We start from the raw sequence: 27,601 nt of genomic DNA on the forward strand, positions 1-27,601 counted from the left end.
AAATGACTGTGGATTGAACTTTAATCCCTATGCACTCAAGACACATTTATTGAATGAGTGAAAATACTAATACTATTATTACTTATCTGTAGAAATGTTAGTGATTCTCACCTGAATCATGAATGTTAATGTATTGACACACCAAAATAAAATTTGTCTAAGACTCTTAAAGAAAAGACTATACACATACTCTTAACGTATGATTCGGCAGTCCTACTCCTTGGTATTTACCTGAAGGGGTTGAAAACTCATGTCTACACAAAAGCCTTTGCTAGCTCTGTGAAGCTCCTCTTGTGTGTAGGTTTTTTAACATGTATTTATTATTCATTCTTAGTTGAGTGGGTCTTTGTTGCTGTGCTTGCTTTTCTCTAGTTGCAGAGAGCGGGGGCTCTTCTTTGTTGCACTGCAAGGGCTCCTCATTGTGGTGGCTTCTCTTGTTGCACGGGCTCTAGGGCCCACGGGCTTCAGTTGCAGCGTGTGGGTTCAGTGCTTGTGGTCCCTGAGCTCTAGAGCAAGGCTTAGTAGTTGTGGTGCAGGGCTTAGATGCTCCATGGCATGTGGGATCTTCCTGGACCAGGGATCAAACCTGTGTCTCCTGCACTGGCAGGTAGATTCTTTACCACTGGACCACCAGGGAAGCCCTGCATGTAGTTTTGTTGGGACCAGAAGGGGAAATTTTAAAAGACTGTGGGTGTGGCAGACAGTGCCTGCTTTGATGGTGGCTGGTATTAGAGGAGGGAGGGTCTAGATGGAGAGTATGGAGCAGTAGGAGCTGCTGAAAGGATACCATCCTTAAACAGACTAACTGAGGCCAAGGGTGTGATCCAGGACCAGGCAGAGCTCAAGCCAAGTAGGGAGCAGATGTGGGATCTTTCTGGTGTTGGGTCCTGATTGAGGTTGGGCAGAGCTGGGAAAGAAGATTTTTTGCTTGCTCTTATTCACATTTTACTCTCCCTTGAAACCAACTGAAATGGAGAGAAGAATAGGTTGGAGAAAAATATCAAGTTAATTAGGAAAGGAACTGTGCTGTTAAGTTACACAGGACTTTTGTCCAAGTAGCATTCCTCCTTTGCATCCTCTCCTCAGACCCACGGGGAAGGGTCCCAAGTCAGCAGAAAGCTTTGGCAGAGGGATTCCTCAGGCTTTGCCATAATCTTAGCACGTTTAAGCAGATGGGTCAAATGTGAAACTAATTTGGAAAGCAATAATTTATTCTCTTGATCCAAGCTGATGGTTTTATAATAATATTCACATGACCTGGGATAATATAAAGGTAATTTGAAGTTATTTCCTCAAGTAGAATTTTTATAGTAGAATACTTTCTGCTGAAAACATAAGAAACTATATATACTTATATTGTCTACTTATGTTGGAAATTAATAGCAACTGCTGAAAAAAATGATTTCAGTACCTGTTAGATTTCAGCATTAAAATCTGTTTAAAGTACTGTTCCATCACAGGTTGAACTGCCAAATAGACACTTCTTTCTGATTGGCTTGAAATGCATTTTTCTTTGAGCTAAGATGTACATGCTATGCTCATGTATAAGTACCTCCCATTGCCTTTGACTATTATTCTTAATGGAAATCTTTTCTTTCCATTACATTTATTTATGTCATTTAATCAATTCTTCTACCAACTAGAAAAAAGATTTATTTTAAATGGAAGTGGTATATATACATATATATATATATATTTCTTATTTTATAAGTAGTTTATGTACAGGTTAAAAAAAGTTAGAAAATTCAAAAGACTGTAAACATGAAAAACTTCTCTCTATAATCATACTATCCAGAAATAATTGCTTTTATTATTGTATATCCATTTAGGAATTTTTATGTGCCCAGTAGCACAGTCTATGAAAACATAAAAGTGTACTCCTGTTGTACATACTGCTTTATAGTGTTCTTTTTTCTACTTTACATTAGATTGTAGACATTTTTGTTCATTCATATAGATTACATTGTTACTTTTAATAGCTGGATAAAAATTATGGCTGTACCATTTTTTAAACAGTTTTTCTACTGATGGTCATTATTTAAGTTTGTGGTTTTTTTTAGAGTCACATGAGTAGATTGGGAAAGATTTCCATGAAGTGTTGTTTAATCAAAAAAGCAAGATGCAAAACTGTACTTATAATATGATTTCATGTTAGTCAAACAGTAAAATAAACTGTATTTTGTGTCAGCTGTAGAAAATAAGTGTGCAAAAAATAAGGAGGATGTAATTCAAGGATACATCTGGGGTATATGTCCTAGATGGGCTTCCCAGGGGGCGCTAGTGGTAAAGAACCCGCTAGCGATTGCAGGAGACTTAAGAGACGCAGGTTCAATCCCAGGGTTGGGAAGATCCTAGATACCAGGTATATAGAAAGGGTACTGCTATGGGTGGAAAAAGAAGAAAAAGGGATTGAGGGATGCAAACTCAAAAGTAAAAAAAAAAAACACCACTATGTGCTACTATACTTTTTGTTAAATTATGGATAAGGGTAGGCACATGTTTAAGTGAATTTATAAGTTTTCCTGTGCTTAAAAATAAAATGAAAAAAAAAGGTGACTATAATGGATCCAAGGTTGATGCCTAATGACCCCAGATATAACCACTTTTGAAAATAAAATCAGCCATTAAGAAGTTTTTTACTTTTATAAATGAGACTTTATAAACATGTTTGCATATATCTTTGCACACTCATTGACTTATTCCCCATAATAAATTCCTAGGAGCACCATTGCTTGGGCAAAAGGGTGTTTTAAGGGTTTGATATATATTTAGTCACTTGTTAGTTAGGTTTACCTGTTTGTATTTTCATCAGCAGTTTATGAGAATGCCTGTTTCTTCACAAGTTCATTGATGCTAAGAACTTTCAATCTTTTAAATCATTGCTTATGTGCTTCCCTGTGGTTCAGAGGTTAAAGTGTCTGCCTCCAATGCAGGAGACCCGGGTTCGATCCCTGGGTCGGGAAGATCCCCTGGAGGAGGAAGTGGTAACCCACTCCAGTATTCTTGCCTGGATAATCCCATGGACAGAGAAGCCTGGTAGACTACAGTCCACGGGGTCACAAAGAGTCGGACACCACTGAGCAACTTCACTTTCACTTTTACTTTATGTGATATAATTAAATAGCATCTTGCTGTTTTAATTTAATTTTCTTTGGTTATGTTATGTTTATTATCTTTTCATATGATTGTTAGAAGTTTTATTTTTTGTTTTCTGACTGTCCTTTACTCATTTTTCTGTGGCTATTTAACTGTCTTATTGATTCACAAGGGCATTTTACATAGAAAGACTTAACTCTTAATCATATATGTTGCAAAACCTATTGATAGGTATTAAGTGATTATATCAGGTTTCAATTTTTAAAATAATTTTCCTTTTTAGGGCAGATCCATATACTTTTCCTCCTCCTCCAACTAAGTACCTGCCCATTCCTTCGAAGTACACGGTGGGCACTCAGACTGATTATCGGGATGCTGAAGTTCAAACAGACCCGTATTCTCCAGAATATGTAGTATGTCAGGATTCCATCCCTGAGCTCCTGACCCTGGCTACTCTCACTTGGGGTGAGTTGGAAATTCTTTTGAATATTTGCAGATGACAGTCCTGATGACCACGCATGCTATCGAGTTCTTGGAAATGACACACACAGAGACAACTATGGTTTAAAGCATTGCTATTTAAAGTGTCTTGCTCAGTAGAGCTACTTCATAGACTCATACACGTTCTGATAGATTTGTTCAAAAAGAGATACGCCATTATCATTGTAAGACACTTCTTGTCCTTTTTCCCTGAAGCTGAAGTTACATTTAGACTTAATTTTGTGGTTCCTTTGCTGACGACTCACCTCCCTCTTCTGTTTCTCTCAGTGAATCAGCTCCTTTCCACTGAGAAATTTATATTCTTTCTTTACACATAAATTTTTTTTGAGTATATAATACTGAATGCATATTCCAACATGTAATATGCATGACATATGCATATTCCAACAAGAAATAATATTATCTTATAATATGCATCATGCATATTGTAAATATAGCAATAATATGCATTTTGCATTTTCCAACAAGTAATAATATCCTCTTACTTTGCTAAAATATCTTGGGATTTATCAAGGCTCTCATATACTTTATTTGATAATTTAGATGATTTCTTTTGATATTATATCTGAAATGCTCAGAAATTCACTCTCAGAGTATAGAAATTCACTCTGGTCTAGGCCTTTATAATGTGAAACTATAAATATTAATAAGAGAAGGGGCCTTTAGAAATTGTTAGAAATTACCTTATTAAACTCATTTGATGGTGCCTAGGAGAAGGAAATGGTAACCCACTCCAGTATTCTTGCCTGGAGAATCCCAGGGACAGAGGAGCCTAGTGGGCTGCTGTCTATGGGATCGCACAGAGTCGGACACGACTGAAGTGACTTAGCAGCAGCAGCAGCAGGAAGCTGAGAACCAGAGAGACTGATTCCTTGAAGATCATGGAAATACTTAGTACATTGTAATTTTTATTAAAATGAGGTTACTTTTGTTTCCCCAATGTAATGAATTGTGATCAAATCTGTGTTAGTAGCAACAAGGATGGTCATGTCTGAGTTCTAGTTCTGATTCTTGTTTCTTGGCTCACTTCTTGGATCCAGATTAAGCATTCTTTACACCCACAGTTTAAAGCAGAGACTCTACCTTAAGTCTAGATGACAGACTCAGAGTATGCTGAAATCTTTCCCTCTCCTTTGCACACACAGAAAACATAATTATGAAAATTAATAACCACACTTAAAATCAAGGAAGAAAATCAATCGTTTAGCAGTGAAGACTTCTTCCTAAAAGGGAATCTGTGATGATGAGCAGGGACTCTGAATGGTGAGGAGCCAGACCTGATTAAACTAAAGGAGGGAGAAGCTTCTCTCCTGCCCACAGGTAGAACTGAAGCTCAGTGCCTGCCAGTCTCAGCCAGGGACTCCTACCTGCGACCTTGAGCTTCACCTCTTGGTGTGGGAAGGGCTTAGCTTTGAGCTGCAGAAGGACTGGAGCCACGCCCTGGAACACAAGAGGTTTAGGTAGGGGCTCAGAAATGCTCCACTTGGTAAAGACCAAATTGGAGCCCTGCCCTGGCAGCTCTGGGGTTCAAGTGTCAATAAAAAGCTCCATGAGTCAGGCCTACCTCCTCGTTGGTGAGGTCCTGGGTAAAAGTTTAAACGGATGCCTACATATTATGTGTGTAGACATTTAAATATTATAAATCAACCTACTGTCTGTTAGATAAAGTACATTCTATATTTTTCACAAATCTTTATAAAAAGCTGAAAGGACAAGTGTACATTTAAAATTCTTAGACTCCTTGGGATTGCACGCTGGCATGTGGCAGCAGTGGGAGAGGCTGCCTGGTGGCTGGCCCTTTCTCTGGCTCTGCTCATCACGAGGGCTTGTTGTGCATGCCTGTGATTGCCTCTCCTGTCCTGCTTTTCCATTTTCTGTCTAGACATCCTTGCAAACAGCTGCTATGTGGCCACCCCTTGGGCTTAAGGGTGAACAAACAGCAGCATGTAGTCTGCCCTCGGGAGTCTGAATCCTGCGAAGTGGCCCATGTAGATTTTGGAAGTGGGTTTGGGGCCATTTACACAAGGAATTCCAGGCTCCCTAAGAGATGGAGTACCTCCAGGTGGGCATTCTGTAGTAGCTTTAAAGTGCTGTGGGAAAATAACCCAAATCTAGAATTCTTAAACCAGCCAAACTCTTACTTGGGAGAGAAGGTGAAATAAAGACACTTTCATAGGACAGAACATTTCAGAGGTCTATCTCATAGGATATTGTAAACTAATTAAATTCATTTATGTAATATGCTTAGGCCAATGCCTAGTATGGAAATAACCATTGTATAAATGTTAGCTATGGATCTGAATAAGGGAAGAATAAAAGGACATCCTTGAACATACTTCCAAGTTCAGTCACTCAGTCCTGTCCAACTCTTTGCGGCCCCATGGACTGCAGCACGCCAGGCCTCCCTGTCTATCACCAACTCCCGGAGCTTACTCAAACTCATGTCCATTGAGTCTGTGATGCCATCCAGCCATCTCATCCTCTATCATCCCCTTCTCCTCCTGCCTTCAATCTTTCCCAGCATCAGGGTCTTTTCCAATGAGTCAGCTCTTCACATCAGGTGGCCAAGATATTGGAGTTTCAGCTTCAGCATCAGTCCTTCCAATGAATATTCAGGACTGATTTCCTTTAGGAAGGACTGGTTGGATCTCCTTGCAGTCCAAGGGACTCTCAAGAGTCTTCTCCAACACCACAGTTCAAAAGCATCAATTCTTCAGCGCTCAGCTTTCTTTATAGTCCAACTCTCACATCCATACATGACTACTGGAAAAACCATAGCTTTGACTAGATGTTCCTTTGTTGGCAAAGTAATGTCTCTGCTTTTTAATATTCTATCTAGGTTGGTCATGACTTTTCTTCCAAGGAGTAAGTGTCTTTTAATTTCATGGCTGCAGTCACCATCTGCATTAATTTTGGAGCCCCCCAAAATGAAGTCTCTCACTGTTTCCACTGTTTCCCCATCTATTTGCCATGAAATAATGGGACCAGATGCCATGATCTTAGCTTTCTGAATGTTGAGTGTTAAGCCAGCTTTTTTCATTATCCTCTTTTACTTTCACCAAGAGGCTCTTTAGTTCTTCTTCACTTTCTGCCATAAGGGTGGTATGATCTGCATATCTGAGGTTATTGATATTTTTCCCAGCAGTCTTGATTCCAGCCTGTGTTTCATCCAGTCCAGCGTTTCTCATGATGTACTCTGCATAAAAGTTAAATAAGCAGGGTGACAATATACAGCCTTGATGTACTCCTTTCCCTATTTGGAACCAATCTGTTGTTCCATGTCCAGTTCTAACTGTTGCTTCTTGACCTGCATACAGACTTCTCAGGAGGCAGGTCAGGTGTTCTGGCATTCCCATCTTTTGAAGAATTTTCCACAGTTTGTTGTGATCCACACAGTCAAAGGCTTTGGCATAGTCAATAAAGCAGAAGTAGATGTTTTTCTGGAACTCTCTTGCTTTTTCTATGATACAACAGATGTTGGCAATTTGATCTCTGGTTCTTTTGCCTTTTCTAAATCCAGCTTGAACATCTGGAATTTCATGGTTCACATACTGTTGAAGCCTGGCTTGGAGAATTTTGAGCATTACTTTACTAGCGTGTGAGATGAGTGCAATTGTGGGGTAGTTTGAGCATTCTTTGGCATTGCCTTTCTTAGGGATTGGAATGAAAACTGACCTTTTCCAGTCCTGTGGCCACTGCTGAGTTTTGTTCAATATGCCAAATATGCTGGCATATTGAGTGCAGCACTTTCACAGCATCATCTTTTAGGATTTGAAATAGCTCAACTGGAATTGCATCACCTCCACTAGCTTTGTTCATAGTGATGCTTCCTAAGGACCACTTGACTTCACATTCCGTGAGTGATCACAACATTGTGATTATCTGGTCGTGAAGATCTTTTTTGTATAGTTCTTCTGTGTATTCTTGCCACCTCATCTTAATATCTTCTGCTGCTTTTAGGTCCATACCATTTCTGTCCTTTATTGTGCCCATCTTTGCATGAAATGTTCCCTTGGTATGTTGAATTTTCTTGAAGAGATCTCTAGTCTTTCCCATTCTATTGTTTTCCTCTATTTCTTTGCACTGATCACTGAGGAAGGTTTTCTTATCTCTCCTAGCTATTCTTTGGAACTCTGCATTCAAATGGGTATATCTTTCCTTTTCTCCTTTGCCTTTCGCCTGTCTTCTTTTCATAGCTGTTTGTAAAGCCTCCTCAGACAGTCATTTTGCTTTTTTGCATTTCTTGGGGATGGTCTTGATTTCTGTCTCCTGTACAATGTCCCAAAGCCTCCATCCATGGTTCTTCAGGCACTCTGTCTATCAGATCTAATACCTTGAATCTATTTGTTGCTTCCACCGAATAGTCATAAGGGATTTGATTTAGGTCATACCTGAATGATCTAATGGTTTTTCCCTACTTTCTTCAATTTAAGTCTGAATTTGGCAATAAGGAGGTCATGATCTGAGCCACAGTCAGCTCCCAGTCTTGTGTTTGCTGACTGTATAGAGCCTCTCCATCTTTGGCTGCAAAGAATATAATTAATCTGATTTCAGTATGGACCATCTGGTGATGTCTATGTGTAGAGTCTTCTCTTGTGTTGTTGGAAGAGTGTGTTTGCTATGGCCAGTGCATTCTCTTGGCAAAACCCTGCTTCATTCTGTACTCCAAGGCCAAATTTGCCCATTACTCCATGTATTTCTTGGCTTCCTACTGTTGCATTCCAGTCCCCTATAATGAAAAGGACAGCTTTTTTGGGTGTTAGTTCCAGAAGGTCTTGTAGGTCTTCATGTTTGCATGCATGCTAAGTCACTTCAGTCATGCCTGACTCTTTGTGACCCTATGGATTGTAGCCTGCCAGGCTATCTTGTCCAAGGGATTCTCTAGGCAAGAATACTTGAGTGGGTTGCCACTCCGTCCTCTGGGGGATCCTCCAGAACCAGGGATCGAACCTTCGTCTCTTGCATCTCCTGCATTGGGAGGTGGGTTCTTTACCATTAGCACCACCTGGAAAGCCATAGGTATTCATAGAACCTTTCAACTCAGCCTCCTTGGCATTAGTGGTTGGGGCATAGACTTAGATTACTATGATGTTGAATGGTTTGCCTTGCAAACAAACTGAGAAAATGCTGTCATTTTTGTGACTGGACCCAAGTACTGCATTTCATACTCTTGTTGACTATGAGGACTACTCCATTTCTCCTAAGGGATTCTTGCCCACAGTAGTAGATATAATGGTCTTCTGAATTATATTTGCCTTTCCTGCCCATTTTAGTTCACTGATTCATAAAATGTTGACGTTTACTCTTGCCATCTCCTGTTTGACCACTTCCAATTTATCTTGATTATGGCCTGACATTCCAGGTTCCTATACAATATTGTTGTTTACAGTGTGAGACTTTACTTTCACCACCAGACATCCACAACTGGGCGTCGTCTTTGCTTTGGCTCATCCTCTTCATTCCTTCTGGAGCTATTTCTCCACTCTTCTCCAGTAGCATATTGGACACCTGCCAATCCAGGGGGCTCATCTTTCAATGTCACATCTTTTTGCCTTTTTGTACCGTTCATGGGGTTCTCGGGTCAAGAATGCTGAAGTGGTTTGTCACCTCCTTCTCCAGTGGACCTCGTTTTGTCATCTCTCTCTGCCATAAGCCAGCCGTCTTGCGTGGTCCTATATGGCATGCTTCAAAGTTTCATTGAGTTATACAAGGCCACCATTTTGGTTCATTTTCTGTGATTGTGGCTTCCATTCTGTCTGCCCTCTGATGGATGGGAGTGCATGCTTCCTGATGGGAGGGACTGGCTGTGGGGAAAACTAGGTCTTGCTCTGGTGGGCAGGGCCATGCCCAGTATATGTTTAATCCAGTTTTCTGATGATGGGTGGGGCTGTGCTCCCTCCCTGTAGTTTGGACTGAGGCGGCTCAGTCCTTGAGTTTGCAGTCTCTATGGTGGAGCTATAGGGTCTACGGTAGGGGTAATGGTGACCTCCTCCATAAGGACTTATGCCAGTACGTTGCGCCTCCCAGGACTGTTTCTGTCAATACCTCTGACCCTGTGGCAGGCCACTGTTGACCCATGCCTCTGTAGGAGGCTCCCATACACTCATAGGCAAGTCTGGCTCAGTCTCTTGTGGGGTCAGTGCTCCTTTCTCCTGGGTCCTGGAGCACATATGGTTTTGTCTTTTCCTTCTAAAAGTCTGTTTCCCCAGTGCTGTGGGAGTTTTATAATCAAATCCCACTGACATTCAAAGTCAGATCCCCTGGGGATTCCCAGTCCCTTTTGCCAGGTCCCCAGGTTTGGAAGTCTGTTGTGGGCCCTCGAACTTTCGCAACAGCGTGAGAACTTCTTTGGTATAGCTGTTCTCCAGTTTGTGGATCGCCCGTCCAGCAGCTCTGTAGTGGGGCTAATGGCGACCTCCTCCAAGAGGACTTGTGCCACCTGCCGGGCCTCCCAGCACTGCTACTGCCAGTGCTCCTGTCCCCGTGGGAGGCCACTGCTGACCCATGCCTCTGCAGAAGGCCCTCAAACACTCAGAGGCAGGTCTGGCTCAGTCTCTTGTGGGGATCACTGCTCCTTTCCGTGGGTTTTGGTGCACACAAGATTTTGTGTATGCCCCCCAAGAGTCTCTGGCAGATATGAAGTTTTAAATGTGACCGCAGCCCTCCTACCATCTTGCTGCTGCGCCTTTGTCCTTGGACGTGGCAGCAGCTTTTCTTGGTGGTTCCAACATTCTCTTTCTGATGGTTGTTCAGCAGCTAGCTGTGATTTTGGTGTTCTCACAGGAGAGATGAGCACACGTCCTTCTACTCCGCCAAATTAAATTTGTAGACTCTTTGGGTAGTGTGGACATTTTAACAATATCAATTCTTCCAATCTAAAATGCAAGATATCTTTCCATTTCTTTATGTGGTTTTCCGATTCCTTCATTAATATTTTATAGTTTTCAGAATATAGGTCTCTCACCTCTTTGGTTAAGTTTGTTTGTAGGTATTTTTCTCTTTTTGATGGGATTTTGTTTTATTTTTTCTTTATTATTGCTTGTTTTTCTTTAATTTTGTATTGAAATATAGTTGATTTACAATGTTGTATTAATATTTTGTACAATGAGGTGATTCAGTTGTATATATAAACACATTCCTTTTCATATCTTTTCCATCATGGTTTATCACAGGATATTGAATACAGTTCCCTGTGCTATTCAGAAGGATCTTGTCATTTATCCACTGTGTGTATTACCGTTTGCATCTAACCTAAAACTCTTGCTCTATCCCTCCCCACTTCCTCTCCCCCTTGACAACCACAAGTCTGTTCTCTGTGAGTCTGTTATGTTTTATAGATAAATTTATTTGTGTCATATTAGATTCCACATACAAGTGATTTCATATAGTATTTGTCTTCCTCTTCCTGACTTAGTTCACTTAGTGTGATAATCTCTAGGTTCATCCATATTGCTGCAAATGGTGGTAGTTTGTTCTTTTTATGGCTGAGTAGTATTCCACTGTATATGGACATTTAGGTTCTTTCCATGTTATGGCTATTATGAATAATGCTGCTACGAATGGAGGGTTGCATGTATCTTTTTGAATTGTAGTTTTTCCTGATATATGCCCAGGAGTAGGATTCCTGGATCGTATGATAATTCCATTTTTAGTGTTCTGAGGAACCTCCATACTGTTTTCCATAATGGCTGCACCGACTACATTCTCACCAACAGTGTGGGAGGGTTAGAAAATAGAATCCAACAACTCATTAAAGAGGTCTTACACCATAGTCAAGTGATGGGATTTTAAGTGGGATTTTTTTTTTTTTGCTTTCTCTTTCTGATGGTTCATTATTAGTATATAGAAAAGTGACACATGACAGTATCTTTAAGAAGATGGCTAACACTTCCCTGATGGTCCAGTGGCTAAAACTCCACACTCCCAATGCAGGGGGCCTGGGTTTGATCCCTGATCAGAGAACTAGAACTCACTGGAAGAAACCCTGAATGCTGAGAAAGGAGGATTCTGAGGGCAGGAGGAGAAGGGGGTGACAGAGGATGAGATGATTGGATGGCAATGCCAACTCAATGGACATGAATTTGAGCAAACTCTGGGAGATAGTGAAGGACAGGTAAGCCTGACATGCTGCAGTCCAAGGGGCAGCAAAGAGTCGGACAAGACTTAGTGTCTGAACAACAACAGAGAACTAGATCCTGCCTGCTGCAACTAAGACCTGGCACAGCCAAATAAATACATTTTAAAAATAAGTTAATAGATGACTTATCGTAACCAAATGGGTTAATCATACAAATTCGAGTTTAGTACAATATCAGAAAACCAACCAATGCATTTTACCATTTTAACAGAAAATATCAGAAAATGCTTCAGTAGATTCAGGAAAAGTAGTTTGATAACATTCGACATGCATTCATGTTGTAAACTCTAAATGTTGGGATCAGAAGGAAATTTTAGTAACTTAATAAAGGTTATCTGAGATAAACATAATACTAAAGGTAAGACTTGAGAAGCTTTATCCTTAAAATCAAGAAAAAGACAGTAATTCCTTTGTCACCACTATTATTTAGCAGTTGAGGGAAGATCCTAGCCCAGAACTTTTTCAACTAGGCTATGACCATCAACCCCAAGGACATTTGGAAACTCCATAATAATGATAAGGAGAATGGGTTGGGTTTGGGGGAGCTAGGCTGGCATGGATACGAAACATCCTGCCCTGCATGGGGCAGACCCATCCAAAAATTGTTTGCCCGATACAGTATTAATAGCATCCTGGTTGAGAAATAATTGAGTTAATGCAGTAAAACAAGAGAAGAAAAATTAGGTATGGGGATTAGAAAGAAGAAGCAAAACTATTTTCACTTGTAGGCAATGCACTCATTTTAAAAATTTAAATGAACAGAACTAAGACTCTCAGTTCAGTAAGGTAGCTTATTGTGAAATCTACATATAATTTTACTTCTTCCTTCCCTGGTAGCACAGATGGTAAAGAATCTGCCTGAAGTACAGGAGACACTGGTTCTATCCCTGAGTCGGGAAGATCCCCTGGAGAAGGGAATGGCAACCCACTGCAGTATTCTTGCCTGGAGAATTCCATGGACAGCCCATGCGATTGCAAGAAGTCAGACATGACTGAGCGACTCACACTTTCACTTTCTGACTTGGATGCAGTTTTCTCTATTTCTTTCTCCCTCTCTCTCTTTTTCCCCCCAATTTCTCTGGTCAGGGCTTCCAGTACTATGTTGAATAGGAGTGGTGAGAGTGTGCACTCTTACCTTGTTCCTGATCTTAGAGAAAAAGCTTTTAACCTTTCACTGTTGAGTATGGTATTAGCTGTGGGCTTCTCTGTATAGTTCATTTTTGTTTAATATTTGTTTCTAGAGAGGGAGTATAGTATAGTATAGTATGTAAGACTGCAAGGGCCAGATTGTCATTGGCAAATTCTGGGTTTCACCATCTACTAACTATGATCTTCTGCAAGTTATTTTGATATTTCTTTGTATTTCAAAAGATGGATTTTTCCAATATGGAACGTTCCAGGGTGTGATTATTTAGTAATAACCTAATATCTTTAAATACTTCCATGCAAATGAGATGTCTTCTGACTGAATTGCTAATAAGAGAGAGTGCAGGGCACAGATAATACACTCTCAGGCACATGTGGAGACATATCCCAATATCATTTCATCTTGTCATAACCTTCAATTTAAAGAGGACAGGAACTGAGAGGGAGTCAATTAAATACTAGCAGGTACATGAGTGTGTCTGTGTGTTTATTAAGTGTTCTGCCTCATCCTCTAGGTCGAGGGCTCCCGGCAGGACAAGCTGAAGTAGAGATGATAGAACGTGCCCGGGAGAAGCGTGCTTGGGAAGACACCCTGCCCCCTCTGAGTGACACTTCCCAGTTTGAGAAAAGGAGGCGGATGATGAATGCCATGGAGAGGAAGGAGTGGGCCTTCAGAGAGCAGGAGATTGAGAAGTAGGTTCTCAGCTACCCAGACAGTTGCTCCTACACTGATGGGATTAATGTTAATACTTTTAAGCAATAGAGCAAATAGAGTTCCCAAATGTAAGGGTTTAAAAGCAATCCTTAACCTGTAGAGTTAGGAGACTGGGTTTCAGGAGCAATAGCTCCATTATTTTTTCTCCAATAATATAAATATATATATAATGCCTTCTTTATGTGTGAAGTTCAGTGTGGAACCCAGATTTGAACAGTTCCTCATGGGATCTCTGATCTCTTTTTTCTTTAGTAACTTATCTGGGCTGTCACAGAATTCCACTGATTTTTGCAAAATGTCTTTCAGACTGTCCCTTTCTGTTCCTTACCAGTGCCAGGGTCCCTCGACTTTGACCCTCTTCCTATCTATCAAACAGCCTCCTGGCTGATCCTGTCTCTTTCCCCGGTACCGGATTCAGTCAGGACCTCTTGGGTTCTAGCTGCAGCTAATAAGGCATTTATATTTAAAAGACAAACTGTGGACTTAACTCTTCAGTTAAGAGATGACCTCACAGTACATAAGTAACAATATGCTAGGGTATTTCTGGTTGAATTTTTAGCCATTTTAACTGATGTATTTTCAGTAATGAGATTGTCTCTGAATATGTAGAAATGATGAGGACCAAAAAATTCTAGCTCCTTAGCAAGAAGAGGGGGAAGGGAAGTTCTTGAGGTGCCCTTTGTTCCTGTGCTGAGGTGCTTCGTTGCTCATAGCATTGCTACCAAGCCCCTGACAATGTGCTGTCTCTGCTGAGGCCCCACTTCTCCCTTGTCAGTGTGGCAAATCTCAACCCTTTTGACCCTCAAGTGCTGAGTTAATGGCTACTGTGAAGAAGCCTTTCCCACCACCCCGCTCCTTCCTTTTGATCAACTGGGAATAGCACTGACAGAGGTGCTCTGCCATTTCTTCTCCCGCAGAAGTCTTTTCATTCTTCTGCCCTGGTGTTTTGATCCCTGTGTTGTAAATGTTGGTTTATATGCCTACTTCACTGAAACAGTGCTCCTTGAGACAGTGCATTTTATCTTGTTCACCATTGTTTTATTCCCTGCCTGGCATACGTATTTGACAAATAAGTGATTGAATAAATTATTATGTAAATTTTTAAGTAAGGGTAAAATGTTCAAATCTCCATTTTAGAAAGGCAAATCTTGACCACTACATGGAACAAAGATTGGAAGGAGGCGAGACTAGACTAACACTCAGAGTCCGAGTCAGGAGAGAGATGACCAAGACATGAGTAGGGAACAGATGTAAGAAGTGTTTTAGAGGAGGGAAGAAAGTAGGAGAAGGAGTAGATTTCTGGGGGAATAAAATGAGTGAGGTTTTTTGAAGGGATAATTGGAGATTCAAGTAGGTGGAAGTTCCAGTTCAGAAATATCCGGGCTGAAGTAGATATTTTGAAGTCATATGTACACATAAGCAAGGTAGTCCTGGAGAACAATGAGAAGGTGAAGTAAAGGGAGGTGAAGAATGAATATCCGTATGTGTCAGATGCTGGCATTTTCGCAGTCACCACTTAAGGTAGCATGCCACAACCACATTTCCTCTCAACCCTCCTGTTCCTTAACCCTCCAGCCATACCTGTTGGCCTGAAACTGGGGACAAACATTTTCCTGTTCACTTAGGCCCTTCTGCCTAGAGATACACCCATACAATATTCTTCTTATATAAAGACTATTGAGTGTCTACTCCAACCCCCAGTTCATTTCCCACACTTTTGCCACAGTGGTCTTTATAAAATGCATGAATATGGTACCAGCCTGAAGAGAAGGTCCTATTTATGGCAAATGTTCCCTTTCTTTAGTAGAGTATCCTGTTTGAGAGACCATAGGCTTCTTTATGATTGTCATTTGCTCAAAGATTGCAGGAGATTCGCCTAGAAGTTCTAAAAGAGCTGCTGAAGAAGCGTGACGAGAATCAAAACGAAGTGAACATGGCACGCTTGAATGCCCAGTGGTCTAAGCTACAGGAAGCGAAGGAGGCAAAGCTGGCACAGATTCAGCGCAAGCACGTGTCAGGTGATGGCGCAGCACCAACCCGCAAGGGGTGGAAAAGCTGGCTCTGCTTTGGGTTTTTGGCCAAAGCTGGTTTAACTGTGATATAATTCTTTTTTGGTCCTAGTATTATTTAACTGATAAGGGACAGGAGATGAGTTATCTCTCAAAAGTAGAAGAGTGGAGGAAAATTCATCACTAAGAAAATCAAGTAATGATGTTCTAACGGGTAGCAAGTTGTTGGCATTATGGACTCTGTGTGTGTGTGTGTGTTGTGTGTAGGTACTGGGCTCCCTATATTCATAGGCTGAAGCCCTGGATAGAGAGCTTTATTTCTCAACCTGTTTTTCATTGTTTCCCACTAAAAGAGACATTCAGATGTCTTTTTTCCTACTTATCCCCCTTCCATGAAAATAAAAAAAATTTTTTTAAAAAGACCCCTGTGCTGGGTCTTCTTTTCCATGCAGGGGCTTCAGTAGTTGTGGCACATGGGCTTAGTTGCCCCATGCCTGGCATGTGAGACCTTAGTTCCCCGACCAGGGATCAAATCCACATCCCCTGCATTGCAAGGCAGAGTCTTAACCACTGGACCAGTAGGGAAGTCCCTCCCATGAAATTTTAATACCATAGGTGTACTATATATCTGTTTATATATTATAAATATATCTGTACTTTATACATAAAAGAGAAGTCAGTGGAGGATTAAAAATGACTTAATAAAAATTTTTAGTTAGAATTTAAAGTAAAAAATTTTAATTTAGCATTTAGCTTTATAGCTGTACTTGCTGAGTAACTTTTAATATAATTTATTTACTTATAAAAGTTGTACTGCATCATTTATATATGCAGACTAGCAATCTATACACATATTAATAGCAATGTAATCCCAGTAAAGTATTCAAAATTTTCCTAGTAAAACAATTACAAAAATTAATTTCTTAAAAATTATTTTTAGTGAACTTTTAACTTTCTTGATGTGAGAAAATAACTTTTAACTTAATTGGCTGCTACATATGCATTTAGATACTGCCAGCATTTTTTTCTTTCCAGCAGTTGACATAATTAGCAATAGGTTGACTTTTTTTTTTTCTTGTTACTCCTATCCCTCTCTCTTTACCCTCTGGGATCACATCCCAGTAAACTACCTGCACACATGCCTTTATCTCAGGTTCTGTCTTTGGGGGAACCCAGGCTAAGAAACAACTCAAATGTCACTTCTTCCAGGAAGACTTTCAAGGACCCCTGCCCCCAGAAAGTCAGGTCCTTGTTATCTGCTCTCAGTGTTATATGCCCCTGAATTTTTTTGAGTGTGTAAGAAAACGACTTTTCACTTAACTAGCTTTTAGGTATGCATTTAGATATTGTCAACAGTTTTTTCTTTTCAGTCCTTGAAATAACCAGTGATGGGTTGACTAATTTTCATAAATAACTAAGGCTTCCCAGGTGGCTCAATGGTAAAGAATCTACCTGCTAGTGCCAGAGACACCAGTTTGATCCCTGGGCGAAAAAGATCCCCTGTAGAAGGAAATGGCAACCCACTTCAGTATTCTTGCCTGGGAAATCCCATGGACAGAGAAACTGGGTGGGTACAGTTCATGAGGTTGCAAAAGAGTCTGACACAACTTAGCAATTAAACAACAACAAAATAAAATATAAAGTATTTTAATCATGAAATTCCAGGTCACACACAAAAGCCCTGAGGGTCACATATAAATAACATTCAAAAGGCAGCAGTGGTACATGCAGCCACCTCTTACAATATGGCTTCAAATTCTCACAATCTGATTTTACACCCGTTGAGAGTACCTGATGCAGAGCCTTCAAAAGGGGGTGGGTCTGTGATGGGATTGACAGAAAAGGAGCAGGTAGAGGTAGTAATCCTGACTGCTTACGTTAGTAAACTAGTATGTACAGCTGAGCCTGCCAAATAATTCTGAAACTATAAGCTTGGGTATATTCTAATTTATTCTGGTGTTAGCCAAGATGACCAGAGATTTTTTTTTGAAGAGCTTGTAGTCTTCCTTCCCTTTTAATTATTCTCTTAGGAGAAAATAATTCCCTCATCTCTATTGAAGACATGTATTTTTCAGTTACTTTGAGTTTCTTTCATTCATTGCACAAACTTTTATTTCTGGCCCAGAGCTTAGAATGCAGTTATAAAAGATTTTTGATGAGTACCAATTGAGGACACTGGATGATTCAGCTTCTGTCATATCCACCTGTTCTTTGTCTTAAGTGTTATATTCGGGCTGCAGTGAGTGATCATGATGAAATTTATTCAGCTCAGTAGTCTCCCTGTGAATAATACTACAACTGGTTTATTAGCCTGCATTTGGGTCATTCAGAAAAATATTTTAGAGATAGTCATGGAGGTATGTTTTATTTTAGCAATCAGAAAACTGATGGGAAAGGGAAAGAATATAGAAGGGAAGTTGGAGAGAAGAAACATCATCAAGGATTATTGTGATTATGCATCACAGGTCTATGGACCTCTATCTCGCCTTGGTCGTTTCCCAGACAACAATTCAGAGGACTTTGTAGTAAAAAACCACTATCTCAACACCTATGAAGGTAAGCAGTTCCTATAATTACAAGCCTAGTATAAGAGAGTTATCTTAGAAATATGAAATATAGCAATTTAGATTAAAAGCTAATCAAAAATACAATATTTGTAAGAAATAGCCATTACATGTTTAGTATTATTAATAATGAGTTCATAGAAACCAATAAAAACTGTAAAGACCCAAATAAATAAATGGATACACTATGCGACAATTTACCAAGCAGTAAAGTCAATAAACTACTAAACATTTAAACATGTTTAATGTCATTAAAATTGAAGTTATGCAAAAATAAAATAGAAAAAGTTTTTATACCAGGTTTATGATGCAAACAAGAAATATGTCATGAAATCGGCCCTTTATGAAGAAACACCAGAATACTAGTGGGCAAGGGGATGGATAAACTAGGGGATAAATTAATGGAGAGGGTTATACCTGTTGTAAAGTCCAAGAGAACCTTAATTAAATTATTTAAATTTCAGTTGAGAGGTTGGAGAATCACATGGCCAAGATCGTGCATTGACGGTCACACCATTGAACTTGCACCTCTGGCTGACCCTCTCTAGAGCTGGATATGATAACCTGGTGTACAGCCACTTTAGAATGGTGGTGACATGTATAATCACAATGTCATATGATCATTAACTTCCTGTTTATTATTGTGGTATTATTACTTTTTGATAGGACAGTGGTTTCATTTTAGAATGCATTTCTTATTTTACAATCTAAGTTACCAAGAATATAAGTTAATTATATAGAAATTTCCTTTGTATTTCAGGGACAATTCAATTATATGAGGTACACCTTATCAATAATTCTAAATAAAACCACTTGGCAAACTGCTAATGAAATTAACAGTATGCTTTCAAATGATATATCTAAGCACCAGACACTAATCATGTACTTCCTTTCCATAGGATTAGTTGAGCTTGAGTCCTGTCTCCCAGATTTTGTGACACAACCCCGAATCAAACCACCAAAACCGAAAGTCACTACTACCAAAGATGGTTTTCTAAAGAGGGCTGCAAGGGTGGACCGTGAGTTGGCAGAGGTTCATAAGGTATGCTGCTGCTTCTTCTTTGTTTTACTTTCTTAGCAAATTTTATTCATTTTTATTTATTGGAGGATAATTGCTTTACAATGTTGTGTTGGTTTCTGTCGTACAACATGAATCAGCTGTAAGTATACATATATCCCCTTCCTCTGGAGCCTCCCTCCCACCCCTCTTGATCGTCACAGAGCACTGAGCTGAGTTCCCATCTGGATGACGAGATGCTTCTCGTGGGGCTTTTGCAGAGATATACTACACTCCAAAACTGCACTTTGTCTTGGGCAGCAATGTCCAGTAGTTCTCAACACACAAGCCTATATTTTTTTCTCCTCTCTAGACCTTTCTGGTGGTTGCCTGTGTTGTGCTGAATCAGTTTTACCACCTCATTTCAAACCATAGGAAAACCTCTTGGAGGGCATTCTCCCCATTTGCAGAAGTCACGGTACTTTCTAAAAATGGTTCTGACTTGGGATCTACCCAATAAAATATGACACAGCATTGATGTATAACAAGTTTCTAGCATGCAGGATTACTGTTGGTTTTAATAGTGTAATAGGCCTTATTTTTTTCCTTTAAATTTGTTAGCATCATGAAGAAAGGGAGTCATGCTCAGCATCCCTCTCATCTAGTTTAAACTCAGCTAAATGAGAAAGTTTGATGGTCATCCCATGAGCCAACTGTACAGCTTCATCCATTAGCTGGCCTTTCTCTTTTCTTAATTGGACTATAGGTGTTCAGACTTGTATACTTTTGAATCTGTAGGTTATGATTGTAGTGCTTAGTCTTTATGCTGCATCAGAATCACCTGGAGGGCTTGTTAAAACACGTGCTGCTGGGCCCTACCCCCAGAGTTTCTGATTCAGTAGGGGAGAGAGGCCTGGAATATTGGCATGTTTTGCAAGTTTCCAGGGGATGCTGATGCTTCAGGGACCACACTTTGAGACTGATTTATGACATACCCTCATCACTGGTCCAAGCATGTTTGTTTGTTCAGTTAGTAATAGCATAAGAATCCAGGGCTTCTCTGGTGGCTCAGACAGTGAAGAATTTACCTGCAGTGCAGGAGACGTGGGTTCACTCCCTCAACTGGAAAGATCCCTGGGAGAAGGAAATGAACAGTATTCTTCCCTGGAGAATTCCATGGATAGAGGAGCCTGGCAGGCTATAGTCTGTGGGGTCGCAAAGGGTCGGACACTACTGAGCAACTAACACTTTGACTTTCCAGGGAACTCACACTGAAGATTAAAATTAGGTCCTTGACGATACAAGAATTAGGACATTTAAAATAGTATATCTATGTGGTTCTTTCCTACCTCATCCTGCAGTCTCTTTACTGATTCTGAATTCTATGTTCATCATTTTCTCACCTTCTATAAGATTGTTTTATAGATATTCTTATTAGAGTATGGAAGTTCCCATCTATTCCTAACCTACTGAAGCTTTTAATAATGTGCTTATGTTGAATTTTATCAAATGTTTTATCTGCATCTATTGAGATAATTATATAGTTTTTCTTTTAAAAAATTACTATTCTAATAAGGAACATTTATAGCTTTTTATAAATGTTAATTTATCCTCACATACTTAGTACTTCCCTGAAGTACTTCCCTTAGTACTTCACATACTTAGCCATATTTGGGCTTCCCTGGTGGCTTAGCTGGTAAAGAATCCACCTACGATGCGGGAGACCTGGGTTTGATCCCTGGGTTGGAAAGATCCCCTGGAGAAGGGAAAGACTGTCCACTCCAGTATTCTGGCTTGGAGAATTGCCTGGACTGTATAGTCCATGGGGTTGCAAAGAGTTGGACATGACCGGGTAACTTCCACTTAGTATGAACATAACATGGTCAGAGTGTATTATTTTTATTACATTGTTGGATTTGATATACTGATATTTTGTTCAGAATTTTTTTTGTATATTCATGAGGGAAATGGCTTTTTCTTACTCAGAAAGAAAAACTATATGACTATATGTGACACTGGTCTTAGAGTTATATACATCTTCTGAAATGGACTGGAGAGTATTCCTTCTTTCCTCCTTTGGGAAGAGTTTAAATAAGTTTAAGATGATCTATTTCTTCAGTTTGGTACCTATTCGTATAAAATTTTCTGAGATGTTTTCTTCATGGGAAAATTCTTAAACACTCCTTCAGTTTTCTTACAACTTGTAGAACTTTGTGTGTCATATTGGTAAATTGTATTTTCTTTACAAATTCTGTTTCATCTAACCTTTCAGCATTTTTTCATATGGTTGTTGATAGTATTACTTTAAAATCTTTTTTAGTGTTTATCTATAATCATGCCCATTCTTTTCATTCATCAAGTTATTTGTCCTTTAACTCTTTTTCCTTAATCAACTTTACTGAAGGGTTGTTTATTTTCTTGGTATTTTTTTTCAAACATTGAACTTCTGATTTTGTTGATTTTCTCTGTTGTGTATATTTTTTCGGTTTCGTTAGTTCCCACTCATATTTATTTTATCTTTCTTTATACTTTCTTTGGTTCTGTTTTGTGGTTCTTTTCTTAACTTACAATAGAAATGTAGCTCATTAATTTTCAGGTACTCATCAGTTTCGTTTAATATTTAAAGCTAACCATTTCCTTCAAAACACTGATTTTGGTACATTCCATTAGTTTTGATATATAGTTTGGCATTATTGTTAATATCTTTTTTTAAACATTCATTATGATTTTTGAACCTGTGAGCATTTAACAATGTGTTTTAAAATTTCCAAACCTGCAGGAATTGTAACTAATTTTCTAATTAATTTCTCAATTGCTCTGTGGTCAGAGATCCTAGCCTGTATGACACCTATTCTTTGAAATTTAGTGAGGCTTGCTTTGTGAACTAGTATAATGATTTTACATATAAAATAATCTAAGTCCACCTTCAAATAATGTCATGCAGTTACTGTATAGCAGATTATTCCAATTATTATTATAATTAGAATTTATATATTATATAATAATAATTATTATTATTCTAATAATTATTCTAATTCCTCTGTACCATCCCGGTGACGTTGCTGTCATTTATTTCACTGATTCCTATGCTATAATCACCCAATACATTTTTACTGTTACAGTTTTAGCAGTTATCCTTTATAGCAATTAAAAATATTTTATTTTACCTTTATTTATTCCACCTCTTCCACTCTTCCTTTTTTAAAAAAAGAATTATTTATTTATTTTTTTTTTAATTTATTTATTTTTGGTTGCACTGGGTCTTTGTTGGTGTGCTCAGCTTTCCCCAGTGGCGGAGAACGGGGAATACTCTCCAGTTGCAGTGTGTGGGCTTCTGGTTGTGGTGACTTCTCTTGCTGTGGAGCACAGGCTCGATAGTGGCAGCACAGGGGCTCATTCCGTGGCATGTGGAATCTTCCCAGACCAGGGATCGAACCCTTGTCTCCTGCATTGGCAGGAGGCTTCTTTACCAGTGGGCCGCCAGGGAAACCTCACTCTTCCTTTCTTAAATAGATCCAAGTTTCTGACCTGTGGTCTTTATCTCCTTCCTGAAGAACTTATTTCAGCATTTATTACAGGGCAGGTCTACTGGAAGTGAACTCCCTCAATTTTATCTGTAAGTCTTTACTTCTCCTTTACTTTTTATTGAGATATAATTCATGTACCATAAACTTAACCTTATAAAGTATACAATTCATTTATTTTTAGCATACTTAAGGATTGTTCTCCCACTTACCTGTGGTAATAGGATGATACGCAGTTTCTCAATTTATGAGAGAGAAAAGCATTCAGTATGGTAATGTTTTGGAGAAGGAAATAGCAACCCACTCCAGTGTTCTTGCCTGGAGAATCCCAGGGACGGGGGAGCCTGGTGGGCTGCCGTCTGTGGGGTCTCACAGAGTCGGACACGACTGAAGCGACTTAGCAGCACGGTAATGTAATTCTTTGAAAGCAAAGTTATAAAACAGTAATAAAACTTATATTAATTTCATATTAAATATCACTCACCTTGTGTCTATGTTAAGATAGGCTATCCACTCCAAGACAGTCTTTTTTCTTATTAAAGTACAGTTGATTTACATTGTTAGTTTCAGGTATACACAGGGATTCAGTAGGTTGTCTTTTCATTTTGTTGATGGTTTCCTTTGCTGTGCAAAAGCTCAAGTTTAATTAGGTCCTATTTTTTTATTTTCGCTTTTATTTCTTTTGCCTTAAGAGTTGTTACTGTTGTTTAGTTACTATGTCATGTCCAACTCTTTTGTGAATCCGTGGACTGTAGTCCACCAGATTCCTCTGTCCATGAGATTTCCCAGACAAGAATATTAGAGTGGGTTGCCATTTCCTTCTCCAGGGGATCTTCCCAACCCAAGGATTGAACCCGTGTCTCCTGCACTGGCAGGTGGATTCTTTACCATTGAGCCACCTGGGAAGCCCTTGGCTTAGGAGACAGATCCATAAAAGACATTGCTAAAATTTATGTCGAAGAGTATTCTGCTTATGTTCTTTACTAGGAATTTTATGGTCTCCAGTCTTACGTGGAGGTCTTTAATCCATTTATTTTTGTATATGATGTGAGCAAAGTTTCTAGTATTATCCTTTTAAAAAATTATTTATTAATGTTTTGGTTGGACTGGATCTTCATTGTTGTGCACGGGCTTTTGCCAGTTGCAATAAACAGGGGCTACTCTTTTTTGCAGTGCACAGATTTCTCATTGCAGTGGCTTCTCTTGTACAGCACAAGCTCTAGGCACACAGCCTTCAGTAATTGTGACACAGGGGCTCATTAGTTGTGGCTCACAGGCTCTAGAGTGCATGAGTTCAGTAGTAGTGGTGTACGGGCTTAGTTGCCTGCAGCATGTGGAATCTTCCTGGATCAGGGATCAAACCTGTGTCCCTTACACTGGCAGGCAGATTCCTATCGACTGTACCACCAAGGAAGTCCTCTAACATTATCCTTTTACATGTTACTGTCCAGTTTTTGCAGCACCACTTATTGAAGAGACTGTCATATCTCTATTGTATATTCTTGTGTCTTTCGTCAAAGATTAATTGAAAATAAATGCATGGGTTTATTTCTGAGCTCTTTGTTCTGTTGATCTATGTGTGTCTCTTTATGGCAGTATCATACTGTCTTGATTACTGTAGCTTTGTAGTATAGTCTGAAGCCAGGGAGCATGTTAACTCCAGATTTATTCTTTTTCCTTAATATTGCATTAGTAATTTGGGGTCTTTTGTGATATAAAATTTTGGGGTTATTTGTTTTGGTTCTGTTGAAAATGTCATGGATATTTTGATAGGGATTGCATTAAATATGCAGATAGCTTTGTATGGACATTTTAACTATTAATTCTTCCAATCCAAGAACACAGGTTATATTTCCATTTCTTTGTATGATTTTTAGATTTCTTCATCAGTGTTTTATAGTTTCAGAGTACAGGTATTTGTCCTCAGTGGTAAGTTTAGTCTTTGGGTATTTTATTCTTTTCGATGTGTTTTCAAATGGGACCATTTCTTTATAATTCTCTTTATGGTATTTCATTATTAGTATATAGAAAAGCAACAGATTTCCATATATTACTCTTGTATCCTATAACTTTAGTGAATTAATTCATTGGTTCTAATAGTTTCTTGTGGAAACTTTAGGTTTTCTGTATATAGTATCATATCATTTGCAAATAGTGACAGTTTTACTTCTTCTCTTCCAATTTGGATGGATTTTTTTCTTGTCTGATTGCTGTGATGAGAACTTCCAATACTACATTAAATAGAAGTGGCAAGAGTTGGCATTCTTACCTTGTTTCTGATTTTGGAGAAAAAACTTTCAGTTTTTCACCATAGAGTATGTTATTCCTTGTGGGTTTGTGATAAATTACTTTTATTATATTGAGATATGTTTGCTCTGTATCCACATTACTGAGAGCTTTTATCATGAATGGATGTTGAATTTTGTCAAATGTTTTTTCTGTGTCTGTTGAAATGATAATATGATTCTTGCCTTTCCTTTTGTTAATGTGATGTATCATATTAATTGGTGAATATTGAACCATCTTTGCATCCCTCAAACAAATCCCATTTGATCATGGTGTGTGATCCTTTTTATTATTGTTGATTGGGTTTGGTGATATTTTGTTGAGGATTTTTGTATCTATACTCATTAAATTTATTGGCTTGTAATTTCCCTTTTTTTTCAGTATCTTTGTCTGGTTTTGATATCAGGATAATGGTAGCCTCAGAATGATTTTGAAAGTGTTCCATCCTCAACTTTATTTTGGAAAAGTTTGAGAAGGTTACTTTGGTAGAATTCCCTTGTAAAGCCATCTCATTCTGAACTTTTGTTTGCTGGGAATTTTATTGTTTTTATTTTGTTCATTTGGTTTTGATGGGGTTTTTTTTGTTTTTGTTTTTACAAATTCAAGTCACTAATAATGATCTAACTGTTCAGATTATCTGTTTCTTCCTGATTCAGTCTTGGACACATTATGAATATATTATGGCCCTCCCTTCTGATTTGCAGAGTTTCTGCTGAAAAATCAGCTGATCGCTTTATGGGGGTTCCCTTGTATATGACTCTTTGTTTTTCTCTTGCTCCTTTCAGAATCCTGAGTTTAACCATTACCATCTTAATTATGTCTTAGTGTGGGTCTGTTTGGGTTCATCATGTTTGGGACACCATGTGCTTCCTGTATCTGAATACGTTTCCTTCTTCAAGTTTGGAAAGTTTTCAGTAATACTTCTAACAGATATACTTTGACCCTTTTCTCTCTCTTTTCTTCTTCTGGAACCCTTATAACACAAATGTTGATATTTTTGATGTTGTCCCATAGATCCATTAAACTATTCTCATTTTTTTTGTTTTCCGTTTCCTATTCTGATTAGATGATTTCTGTTATTCTGTCTTCCAGATCACTCATGTCTCTTCTTTATCAACAGTAACCTATTCATGCCTTCTAATGTGTTTTCTTTATTTCAGTTATGTATTCTTCTTTATTTATTTATTTATTTATTATATTCTTCTTTATTATTCTTTATTTCAGTAAAGTATTCTTCTTTGTTCCGACTAGTCCTTTTTTATATTTTTTCGTTCCTTGTTAAAATTCTCATGATGTTCATCTATCCTTTTTCCTAATTCAGTTGGCACACTTATTACTGATGCTTCAAATTCTTTATCTGATAAATTGTTTATTTCTGTTGAATTAGTTGTTTTTTCAGTTTTTTTTAATGTCTATATTTATTTAGTTGGCTGTGCTGGGTCTTAGTTGAACTATGTGGGATCTTTAGTCATGGCACACTGATTCTTAGTTGCAGCATGTGGGATCTAATTCCCTACCAAGGGATCAAACTTGGGCTGCTGAGTTGGGAACATGGAGCCTTAGCCACTGGAACACCAAGGAAGTCTCTTTCAGGGGTTTTGACTTACTCTTTCAATTAAGACACATTCCTCTGTCTTCTCATTTTGGTTTTCTTTCTGTTTCTATGAACTTAGATGAAACAGTTACCTGTTGTGGTCTTGAAGGGGTGTCCGTATGTGGAAGCATCCCTATACAGTCTGTCTGTACCCAGTGGCTTTGGTGGGAGAGTTGGGTTTGACATGAACTCAAGTGATGTTTTCTCAGGGCATGCTGGCATCTATCACCTTGGTAGGAGGTGGGGCTGGAGGTGGACGTGCTAGGGCTGACGCCAGTTGTAAGACAGTTTCCCCTCTGCTTGGTGGCCATACTGCCCTGTTGAGGGTGAGTTCCTATACCATGTTGTTGTAGCAGAAGCCCTGAGGATCAGGTCAAAGCTGGCTCCATTCCTTCCAAGTGTACACTCTCCCCCTTCCTAGCACTGGCGCGCTTGCCCCAGATGAGAATAATGCTGGAGCAAGGAGGGTGGCAGGGGTAGTTGGCATGGATTAGAGTGCAAACCTTGGCACAGGCCATAGTGGTCCTAGTAGGACCAGAGATCTGGACTATCCCTGCTGCTCTGCCTCTCTAAGAACCAGAGATGGCTGTCCCCCCACCTTGTTCAGATGCTGTTTTATGTCTGAACCACTTCTGTATCTCACAGCCAAGTTCCCAAGAGGGCTGGAGCGTTCTCTTGGCTCAGGCTGGTCTGCATGCCGAGGCATTCATGGGAAACCAACCAGCCACCCATGCAATTTTCAGCCCACCCTCTTTGTTCTGCTTTATGAGCAATCAAGCATGCATGTGCTCTTTACAAGCAGAGTCCAGGCTTCCTACAGTCCTCCTGTTACTCCCACTGGCTCTCTAACCAGCCAAGGAGACTTGTCATCCCTGTGTCAGACCCCTGGGCTGGGATGCCCAATATGTGACTCAAACTGCTCACTCTCTTGGGAAGATCTCTGCCTGTGTTAACCTCCTCCTCTTCTGAATCCCCTGGGAAATCTCACCTTAATCACTTCTCTCTTCTTTCTGCCCAATTCTGTATGGGTCT

At 39.3% G+C, this 27,601-nt stretch overlaps 1 protein-coding gene across 5 annotated transcripts in view; it reads left to right on the forward strand.

Annotated features, from left to right (window-relative positions):
• Positions 1 to 27,601, forward strand: part of CFAP91 (cilia and flagella associated protein 91) — a 113,240-nt gene that overhangs the window by 26,495 nt on the left and 59,144 nt on the right. For all 5 annotated transcript variants that reach the window (XR_804223.4, XM_005201377.5, XM_059887914.1 and 2 more), the window contains 5 exons: positions 3,380 to 3,561; positions 13,396 to 13,573; positions 15,456 to 15,613; positions 17,978 to 18,160; positions 19,068 to 19,210. Coding sequence is in view for 4 of the 5 variants with exons in the window: in XM_005201377.5 (XP_005201434.1) it covers positions 3,380 to 3,561; positions 13,396 to 13,573; positions 15,456 to 15,613; positions 17,978 to 18,160; positions 19,068 to 19,210 (844 nt within the window). In the remaining variant the exon portion in view is untranslated. The remainder of the gene's footprint in view (positions 1 to 3,379; positions 3,562 to 13,395; positions 13,574 to 15,455; positions 15,614 to 17,977; positions 18,161 to 19,067; positions 19,211 to 27,601) is intronic.

This window comes from Bos taurus, chromosome 1 (assembly GCF_002263795.3).
Source record: "Bos taurus isolate L1 Dominette 01449 registration number 42190680 breed Hereford chromosome 1, ARS-UCD2.0, whole genome shotgun sequence".
In the NCBI taxonomy this organism is placed as follows: Eukaryota; Metazoa; Chordata; class Mammalia; order Artiodactyla; family Bovidae; genus Bos; species Bos taurus.